At 44.3% G+C, this 11,140-nt stretch overlaps 1 protein-coding gene across 1 annotated transcript; it reads left to right on the top strand.

Moving 5' to 3' along the window:
- Positions 1–9,876: 9,876 nt before the first annotated feature.
- LOC139211197 (transmembrane protein 121) lies at positions 9,877–10,827 on the top strand. Its single transcript, XM_070841476.1, has one exon. It carries the CDS (start codon positions 9,877–9,879, stop codon positions 10,825–10,827), a length of 951 nt encoding a protein of 316 aa, XP_070697577.1.
- The last annotated feature ends 313 nt before the right edge of the window (positions 10,828–11,140 follow it).

Below are 11,140 nucleotides of genomic sequence, written 5' to 3'. Positions count from 1 at the left end.
CAAATTAAATGGTTTACTTGTGAATTCCAGGTGGGACAATGCTCATGTTTGCTGTATCTCGCAGTGATCCTATTCTACTGGCTGGAACAGATTCCAAGCGAAAACATTCTTTGAATTTGTTCTCTTAAGGTGAGATGAGATGCAATTTTCATATCTCATAGCAAACAGTTGACCATAATACATCTGCATGGGTCTCCAAAGGTGGTTAATAAACATAAGGAGCTCTTTGGTTACCTGACCAGCTGCTGGGATCTGCTGATTGTAGCTACTGAGGCTTTCAAATCCCATTCCCCAGCCACTACTCCGTTTTGGAACAAACCCCTTTTCCCCTATTCCCTCTCTGCCTCATCCCTCACTGGAATTACACAACACAAATTTCTGGCTTTCTGAAAACTCACTGACTACTCCGTTTTGGAACCAAATCTCCCTGCCCATTGGAATTTCAAAGCCCTCCCAATCTCTCTGCCCCCACCATCTTGCATCTTCTCCTGCTTAACGATGGAGGATGGTGCTACAGTACGAGCCAGCGAGCTCATCTCATTCTCCAGCCAAAAAAGCACATGAAAGAGAAATGTTTCTACACTGTTTTGCATAGTGATACATTATCTCCTTGCTGCAATTTCTGTTGCATCTCTGCCCTCGTTATTTATCGTATGTTCTATTGGGAGAATATGAACGAATTGTTTTTAAAATCACAAGCTAGAGTCCGATCGATATTGATAATAATCACAGATGACCTATTGCCCCTTTAAATTAAATTTGGTTGGCCCATAAATCATTTAGCTCGCTGCACCGTGGGGTCAGGGTTGAACGTTGTCGGGAAGATGCAGGTTCAGCTGCAAACAGCAAACCCTCTCCTGCACCCCTGCTTCACTTGCCAATAAGGTTGGCAGTTCGCATGTAGATCGTAAAAGATTCAGAAGAGAACTACAAGACTGTTTCAACAGAGAGGCGAAGTACTTCCCCTTCTGCTGTGTCCATAGGACCTTATTTCAGAAATAAATACGCACTGTAGTCTGAGCCAAGTGATAATTTTGTTTTTGATTTGTCATAAAGATAGCAAAGTATGATTAAGTTTTCTGTCCAATCATTTAGTGACCTAAGAAGAGTAGCTGCTATGACAGTAGATCCAAATAAATAAACTAATAAACAAATCAACAAAATGAACAAACTACTCTTGTCTCACACAACATATGTAGCCTGCTAACTAGCTCGGTAACTTAGCTATGGTTCTTATCTTTCCTGATTTGTTCTATCCAACTTCCTGGTCTTTTTATCAGCAGTGAAGCGAAAGAACAAGCAAGACCTCTTGCAGGACTACATCCCAGTACGAGACACCGGGCGTCTCAGCTTTGGTGACTCAGGGCAGCTTGACGTCACTTACGCTACTTTTGGATGTGACAAACTGCGGAAGTGAGAAATTATCTTTTAAACTGACTAACATCATATGAGTTATTCATCAGTCAGTTGTCCCTCCTGCTTAAGACTGGTGGGTTACAATAGGGTTCAATTACGATCACATATCTTCAACATATACAATTCATCAGGCCAATGTTTCACACAAGATACACTGAAAACAGCTGGACAGTCCTCTTCCAGCTGTTCCCAATGAAGAATTTAACCCCACAAAACTTGATAACCTCGAAAGTCAGACAGAGTTCTGCCTCCACTCAGACTTGATTTACGGCCTCCCAACGTCCCTCCTCTACCTCAGCTCATTACTGCTATGCATAGAGTTTAGAATACATGTACAATGGTAAAAGCTATAATGATTATAAAACAAATCCATCCTCCACACACTGAGTGATTAATGGGCACTGTCAGTCATGGCACAACATTAGTGCAGCCATTTACCAAGAGCTGCGTCTTGTAAGAGCTCTGGAGACAGGAAGGCACATACTGCGAACGTGTCTTGCTCTCAGATAAGGTGAGTTATTGTCAAAAACGTACATACTGTATCAGAAACATCTTGTATTCCAGTTCACCAGAGCTGTTTAGACGGCTATTGTACAGCACTACACAGTCGTGGAGACTACACACATGATGGCTGATAATGCTTATACAACAATGGCAGCAAGCAAGATAAATTTTCCCAGGTGGACTCAGCAGAGTTTATCTTATCAAGTTTAACCTCTGTATTCTCTGCAAACAAAGACACAAGCACATGCACAGGCGCACGTACACATCCTGCCTCATTAAGCTAACTAAGCAGTCGTCTTGAGGGAGAAAGGTGAGCCGGGGCTGTACAGTTTCTGCCATTTATAAACTACTTCCCCAAATTAGCCATGTCCCCCGTGAGGAGAGCTGGGAAACATTCCACTGGAAAGGTACACATGGATCAAGAAGCGACTCGGCACACTGCTTTGAAAAGGAAGAAACGCATAACTTGAATGTTCTGTGGTGCAGTTTTCAGTGAAAATAACATTATAATAGCCGCTTGCCCACAGTGGTTCACGGAACAAACATAATGATGCGAGATGGTGCCCATCATCTGCTTGCATTAAGCTGATGTTTTGGGCTTAGTTTTGTAATACTAAAAGTTCTTGATAGTTTTTTTTTTTTGTTTAAACTGCAGGACCTCTACTGCATCTAATGCTGGTCACCTCAGAGCTCATACGTAAGAAAATGTGAAAAGAAAACAGCGGGTAAGTAAAGGTGCTGCACACACATTTACTTTGGCTCCAAATGACCTTAACAAAGAAGCACATGGAAGTTCTTCTTTAGTTATGATTGTGCACAGCTGAATTAATGTGATGCATTTCTGTGTACACAATCAACCTCAAGGGAGCATGCAAATATCCTTTATGGGTAAATGGCCACATCACAGTTGCTCTGTATTCAATTAATCAGAGAGAGGAAACCACGGAGAGGCCTGCGCAAACAGAAAATTCATCCATGATTTCAAGTCCAATAAGGCAGCAGACAAATCACCGTTCTACTAGAGCACATACAGTATGTTGTTCATCTTTATGTGTCGGATAATGCAGTGCCTTTATCCTTCTCAGCTCCGTGTCACATTCAAAAAGAAGATTGACGAGGACACAAACATTCTGAAGGGAAATCTGTAACCTCGTTCATTTTATTGAAAGACTCACAGTCATTAATATTGACTGATCTCCGCCACAGTTTTATTGCAATCTATTTTGTTTTTCGTCAGCGACAGGTTAACAAAAAGCCTTTTAAGAGAATGTGCTGCTTAATTAGCTCATCAAAACACAGCATCCCAGAGTGACACTAACTCCGCTACCACTGTCACCTCAGTGTTTACTACAAACAAAGGAAATTGCCAGTGGGAGAATTTTAAAAGAAGCACCAACAATATTCATAATATTTTCTCCAACCTTGTATCAACATTAAAGATGCAAAAAATATTATGTATATCCACCAAAAACCCACTTTCTGTTTGTGTTCGACCCCAATCTCAGTGCTCATCAGGATTTCCAAACCCCCTGCCGCCTCCGCCGTGCGTTTTTAGCAGCTCAGCAGCGGATCGAGTTGGTGAGTCAGTGAGTGGCAGCGCTTAGCAATTTGTTCTCAAGACAAAAATTACAAAGCATCATTACAACCATATTATTAGTGACATCTCAACTCTTCACTTGAGAACTTTGTTGGACCTCGCATCTGATGAGCGCACTTGAATTTGCTGCGTGCATGTGACCGATTATTGTGTCACTTACATGTCACCACGAGCTTTGTCATTAAAAGGGATGGATGAAACTTAATGCTACTGTCACAACTGTCAGCAGATTTTGTTTTTACTGAATACTTAAGCACTGCCCCAGATAAGGCACCCACATTTCTCCCACATGGATAAAAGTCCTGGGAAGGTATTTTGTTATTTTCCCTTTAAATAAGTGGTCTCTGATTGTCGATATGAATTGTGAAGCGAATAAACTTTCAGTGACAGAAATCCTCTAATGTCTAATTCATCAATCATAGGTTGACTGTGTCTTTGTGCAGGATGCAGCAGGAAATATTATTTACAAGTGTTTAATCTCACATGGCCAAAGCTGTGTTGCCAATGCCTTCCCCACCTGTTCTCACACCGGGGGGAGGCTTATATAAAAACAAATCTGTGCTCAGGAGCAGTGATCATAAGCTGTGTCACTCGCTTTGTAAGGTAGCATTTGGAGGGACATAAGAACCGCCTCGTTACATTATATAACAACATCACTTGAACTTTAGGTGTGATGCTTTTAGGGGGACGTGTTTAATGCTTTTACAAGTAATTCTTTGTTTGTTTTGCTCTCTGTGGAGTGGTAAAGTGGACGGGTTTAAGTCAGAGGGTTTTGAATGCATGAATGTGTATTAAAACGTCTCAGCCGATTTCCTGACTGTGGTAATAGTGTGGCAACCTTTTCCTCTCCGTTACACAGCCCACCCACATGGGACTCTGAAAAAGATCAATCAAATGCAAATACTGTTAGATCCAGGTCTGCTTTGCAGTCATCAGTCCTCTGTAAAAGCCGTTGATGAACCTTCGTCTCACATTTGACCTGATGTCGTGTCAAATCTAGCAGAAATACCAGCGTGCATTTCTTTTGCCGTCCTTGTTACTAACAGTTCAATATCATAGCTACAAGGGTTGAAATGACCTGCACCTCTACCAGCGTGGGCGTCTTGTAGGCGGTGAGGAGGCGGAGGGCAGTCTGCGTCCCCCCCACCCCCTCTGAGCTAATAGCCCCATGGGGAGCAGCTTAGCTCGTCCACGTCATGTTTCCCATTTGGTGGTTAGGACCCTGATGGGGATGTTTAAGGATGGGAAGCCTTAACGCCCCCATTTGTTTTCCTGTAGGTAATCGATGGCAGACTCAGGGTTACAGCTAATGTGATTTATGTGTCCTATTTCCACTGTTATGCTTCATGTACAAATTGTCTTTGGTGATGTAAATTCCTCAATCTTTTCACAACTTGCTGACACTGAATCCTGCCTGCCAAACCCAAGCAATTAATCCATGTTTGAGTCCATTGAGTCCACCCCCCCACCCCCCCACTAACAACACCTACAAATCATGACATGCTTAATGTTGTGGTGCAGAAACTTGATTCTTCGCTAAACGCTCATTTCTCTGTAGAACGATGAAAAACGCAGACACAAAGATGAGAAACATTTCACCATGGCATTGCTCTATGAAAACACGGTGACAAGTCTCATGGTAATTCTAATTGGCAAGTATTTCTGTTTGGATTTCATGTGGCACAGCACAGTGAAATGAATCGTGCTTCTGTCCTGACTATTAAGTAAATCATCTGCAGTCTAAACACAAAGGAAATCAAATCAGCGCATCCATTCAGCGATGCATTCCCTTGTAATTATGCCACTACCTGCAGCACTTAGGTGTACATTAACATCTCCCCTCAGCCTTGCTCTGGGGGAAGCAAGAGACACAAATGGTCCTCTGGTTAAAAATTAGATTTCTTGCAGGAATAGAAAAGAAAATGTAAAGATTGTCTGTTTACTGTAAAGGAAAATAAAAGGAAAAATAGCTGCCGTAAACGTCAAGCATGAAGGGAAAAGAAAGAATAGGCTACTGATTGAACCAGTAATTGCAATCAGCCAAAAGGAGAAACTGTTCCTGAAAGACCAGTTAAAGAAAACTGGTGATGCAAGAACTCCCACTGCAATGTTTAGAAAACATATTTTATGAGTTATCTAAGCTGAGTTCAAGGTGCAGCTCGCATTGTTGAATAATATTTTTTTCTGACAAGATGAGAAAACATGTTTCTCAAGCTGCTGCACTTGGTTGTCAAGGGAACATTTCTGAAAATGGAGTCAGAGAAAGCGTGCTCAAATATTTGCATAAAGGCAAATACCACATTTAAAGGCAAAGAGATCGAATTGAGCATTTTATTTCTTAAAACAACCACTTCCACTACAACTCTAAAAGCCAGGATGAGCGAGCGGCAACGCAAGCCACTTCACGTCTTTCTTACCTCGAGTCGTCTGATTGTTTTCTGGAGATGCTTTATGTTATAGGGAATGCGGCCGGTGTTTTATCATCTGCTATCTGTTGTTTGTTAGCCTTCCTGGAGCTGAACAGTGATGATGCAGTGTCCCTGTCCAGGAGCCAAGGACAGTCCTCTGTAGGAGGCTGAGCAGAGCCTGATGGACGAAGGAGCCGCAAGACTCCTGGATGTACTTGAGTTGGGAGAAATCTCACAAATTCTAAAATATAGGCCTGTTTTGGTGTAACAATGTTATTACATTAATCAGAACAGGGAAATCTGACCCAAAACAAGTATAAACCTATGCATAAACCAGCTTCATCTTAAACAGACAATACCCTTAAGAGATAGTGATGTGATTTCCTCTACACTCATTAATTATAAACATTCAGTGACGGAAGACAAAAGGGGAAATGCTGAGGGTGTATAAATAAAGATATTCAGCAGATGTTATTCAAACACTGGAGCCAGGTTAACTGCACTTTTGTAATGGAGAGGTTAACATTGTTACAGATACCATTGTATATCACAAAAGGCATGTAAATGAAGACATTAATTATAGATTACTGGACGAGATGTCGGAGGATTAACAAAATAGATGATAGAGGTGCCGTATCATTTTTTGGGGGCATTGAAACTGTTCAGATCACAGGACCGTTCCCTTGCGGAACAGACAAGCCATCCACTCATTTACGTTTATAATTACAGGCGTGCAGCTGAAGCCGTTACCCAGAGTGATGTTGAGCGAACGAGTGAGCGGGTACTAGTAGTGGGTTAGTGTCTGGACTAAAACACACATGGTTGTTAATGGCAACACTTGCCTGTCATGGGAATCAGACCTGTGACCTTTCATTACAGTGATATTTCTAACCACTGGGTTGTGTCTCTAACAATCTGTGAAAGGTGTTGCAGTAACATTTGAGCACCAGCTGGTATTAAACTGAAACCTGTCGTGTGTTTTATAGCAACTGCCAAACTTAAAAAAAAAAAAAAGAAAACATTGTAAAAGGAACAGCAACTTTACACTTTGAGCCATGACAAGTGGAGTGAGGAATGACATCCTCCAATTATTGTTGATAAATCCAGGGGAAATAATCAATAAGAAAGCTTGGCAAAAGACAAACGGGTGCTTCGCTTGACTTCATTTTTCAGACACGAAGCCCCCATATGCTTCCGTGACAAAAGCATGATAGAAGTCATAAACAGCCATGATGGCCGCTGTCAGCTCATCCACATCTGGTATATCTGTCACCAAATCCATTCGTGGCTGCAGAAATTTGCATGAGTGATTGCAATTATGTTTAGCTGTCGTTGCACAGATGGATGAAAAGTGCAGCCACACACGCATACAAAACCAATACTTTTGACTCCACAATAACGGCATTTCAATGAGTGAGCGGTAAATGGCTTCATACTGTAGTAATGAAAGCAGTTTGGTTCCTCTGAGGAAGGATTATCACTAATTGGCCCAGCTGGATAAACAGAGCTGGTGGTGTTAGTGGTGTTAGTGTACTGGAGCAAGCACACCAACCTTTTCCTACCTTTATAGATTTTCTCGTCTGGGCATTATTACATCTCAGATGATAAAAATGTTGCCCTGACATTTAATCCTGTTCCACACATCTTCTGCTTTTTTTCTCCCCTTCTCATCATGTCACTCATCTTGTTTTTATTATTTCCTTTTCTCATTCACTATCCCCCACATCTGTACCCCCCCCCCCTTCTTCTTGCCCCTCATTTCTTTTGGACTCTGGCCCCGTCTCAGGCTCCTGATTCACTGCTCTGTCAGTCGATCAATAGAAAGGCTCTCTGTCAGGAGGAGCCACTGCACGCCTCACCCCTCCACTCACCCCCCTCCACCACCGCCATGTCTCCACAGACTGCAGACACACAGCCTGCTGGGAAGCTGGCTTTCTACATCCCATAGTGGAGAGCATCATCCTCTCCCCCCCCCTCCTCCTCCTCCTTCTTTCTCCTCTCTGGACCACTTTTCATCTCTGCACCTCGAACCCAATGGAGAGAATAGGGGGGGAAAAAAGCATGGCGACTTAATGGGCTTCTCAGAGAAGAAGGAAACCAGGGCTTTTTTCTGGGAGCCAAAAAAGAAACAGCCCGAGAAAATAGGATATCAGCGCAAGACACAATGTGAAAAGAAGAGAGGGATGTGAGAGAGGGGGGGGGAAAAAAACAGGGTGAGAGAGAGAAGTTGTGCATTCAGCTAAGCTGCAAAAGGCTGGCTCACCCTCCCTCTCCTCCTCTCCCCTCCTTTCTCCACCCCCTGGAAAAGTGTTCTGTCTCTCTCTACCTCTTTTCTCTCTCTCCCTGGCTCTGCAGCTGTGGTCTGCTAAGCGTCACCTCCACACAGCAAGTGCCTTTACTTGAGCAGAAGAGGGAGAAGGAAGAGGAGGGTGGCTGCGAGAGAGAGAGAGAGAGAGAGAAAAAAAAACCCGGAGTGTGTCTGTCTGAACACCAGAAGAGAGGAGCATCTCTCTGACTTTTCGCAGAGAAGTGCACAGAGGACGGTGTTGGAGTATCTGAGCGCTGGTGGTGCTGGCAGAGGATGCTGAGTGGAAACAGGGGAATCCACTGGCGCTGCTGATCCTGGTGTCCCTGGCAAAAGCTGCCTGAGCAGGAGAGAGAAAACGGCGCAGCAGCCAGGACTTCGCCAGGGGGGTGGTGGTGGTGGTGGTGGTGGTGGTGGAGGAAGGGGGGTAGGGGGGCGCATTTTACAGCGACAACGAAGCGTGGAGACAGCTGAAACCTGCACACACACGCACGCACGCACAAACGCACGCACGCAGCTGAGTGAGGGAGGACAGCCGCGCACACGCTGCGTTGAAAGGGTCCACTACAACCTTTCTGCCTCCTCTGAAACACACAAACTTGCACAGGAAAACAGACTAATGTGTCATCTTCTTGTCCATGGATGGTGGATGATGGAGGGGAAAACTTCTGGAGAGGACATTTTCTTTTAAGCGGGACTTATTGCAGAGATTTTTTTTTTCCACACAAAAAATAACTTTCTTTTTTTTTTTTTTAGGGGGTGGGGAGTTTGAAGTTTAAACCCTCTTATCTAAGCACAACACAAAATAACCTTTATTCTTAGTTGCAGAAATTGAGAGCGGTCTTTGTGACCATTAAGATGCGTCCTTCTGATTCAGTCTGAGCGGTAAGTGGATTATGACGGCAATATTTTGGGATTTCTCTTTCGATTGAAAAAAAAAGAAAGGAAAAAAAAAGAGAGAGAGAAATATATCCATGACTGGTGGATTTACGTCTGTCAGAGAAGGAGAGCATCCCATGCTTTTTCTCCTCTCTCCTCCTGTGGATTACAGATGGGCTTTGTGATCTCCCAGTGCAGTCTCATGGATGATCGCTCGCTGCCAGTCATTAGGATAAAGTACAAAGAGGGACACAAGTGAGTATTCAGCTGGGTTTTTATCTCTGAAGGCTTAAGCTTGTATGAAAACAAGGGAGTCGGAAGTGAATCTGTAATGAGAACACATCGCAGCAGTTTTTTTTTTTCTATTTTGAAAACAGAAAATATAACTCATGGATTAAACTGCTGTGCTGTGTTGAATGAATGCTGCACAAGGTGTAAATGGTAGACACACATCCTGAGATTTATTTATTTCTACAACCGTGAACCTGCATGTTTACAGACCATTTGCCAATGAACATAATTTACTAAATGAGGGGTACTGTCTACCCGGCAGGTGGCTTGGGCACGAGCTGAGATTGATTGAAGTGATCTGTGTGAATCCTATTAATGCATCCTGGATTCTGGCCAAGACAGAAGCGATGGAGGGGAACACCGCTGTCTAGCAGCACTATCTGATCTGCCTCCTCACAGGACAAACCGAGCACCCTCTGCACCCCCTCTTCAACAACACTCCTCCTCCTCCTCCTCATCTTCTCGCCCAGGCAAGGATGGTACCTCCACCTCCAACCAACAAGCCCCACGTGTGCCTTTCCACCATCCTGATCATGAGCAGCATGGCGCTGATTGATGCCTACCTGGTGGAGCAGAACCATGGGCCACGCAAGATTGGCATCTGCATCATGGTGATGGTGGGAGACATCTGTTTCTTAATCGTCTTGCGTTACGTGGCGGTGTGGGTGGGCGCTGAGGTACGCACAGCTAAGCGAGGCTACGCCATGATCCTCTGGTTCCTTTACATCTTTGTGTTGGAGATCAAGGTCTACTTTGTGTATCAAAACTACAAGGCGGACAGGAAGAGCCTGGATGCTCTTGCAAGGAAAGCGTTGACGTTGCTGCTGTCCATTTGCATCCCGGTGTTGTTTGTGGTGCTGGTTGCTATCGATCATATGGAGTATGTTCGCGCCTTCAAGAAGCGTGAGGAGATCCGCAATCGTCTTTTTTGGGTGGTGGTGGACCTGCTGGACATACTGGACATCCAAGCCAACCTGTGGGAGCCTCAAAAGAAGGGGCTTCCTCTGTGGGCGGAGGGCCTGATGTTCTTCTACTGCTACATCCTGCTGCTCGTGCTGCCCTGCGTGTCCTTGAGTGAAATCAGCATGCAGGGCATCAACATCGTGCCCCACAAGATGCTCCTGTACCCCATCCTCAGCCTGGTGACCATCAACATCATCACCCTCTTCATCCGCGGGGGGAACATGATTCTGTACAGGGACGCTAGGGTATCAGGGATCCTGATAGGAAAGAACATCCTGGCCATCATCCTAAAGACCTGCAGCTTCGTGCAGTATAGGAGACAGTTGCAGAACGCTTCTCCTGCCTTCGGGGTGGAGTTGCAGAAAAACTCAGTGGCTCACGCTCGCCCTGCCCCCACCCCTCCTCAAGTGGTCATGCAGGACCAGACGCCCCTCCCTGAGGTGACGACGTGTGAGCACACATGACAGAATGGTGAGGTGAATCCTGGAAATGTCGATATGAATATATGAATATATATGACCCTCAGGACGTTGGCAGGGCACAATGTTCCACACCTTTTAGGGCATGTGAACGCTCATGTGAACACACAGGAGATCATGATCATGATCTGGCACACAGGACACTGCAGACGCTTAGCGAGGATAGAGCTGTGCTGTATCCAAAGCTATCATGGTGCAGAATACAGCATCACTTGTGACTTTGTTAAAGCATTTCCACCAATGAATTCAGCTAACTGTGTATTTTTTCTAACTGTACAAAAGAAAAAAGGCAACTACT

The sequence above is a fragment of the Pempheris klunzingeri genome, chromosome 12, assembly GCF_042242105.1.
Source record: "Pempheris klunzingeri isolate RE-2024b chromosome 12, fPemKlu1.hap1, whole genome shotgun sequence".
Taxonomy (NCBI): domain Eukaryota; kingdom Metazoa; phylum Chordata; class Actinopteri; order Acropomatiformes; family Pempheridae; genus Pempheris; species Pempheris klunzingeri.
Note: the sequence above shows the minus strand (reverse complement) of the source record. Positions and strands in the feature narration are given on the sequence as shown.

Bases quoted from the DNA above. Each gene is read 5' to 3' on its own strand.
- LOC139211197 (XM_070841476.1), top strand. From the start codon at position 9,877: ATGGTACCTCCACCTCCAACCAACAAGCCCCACGTGTGCCTTTCCACC.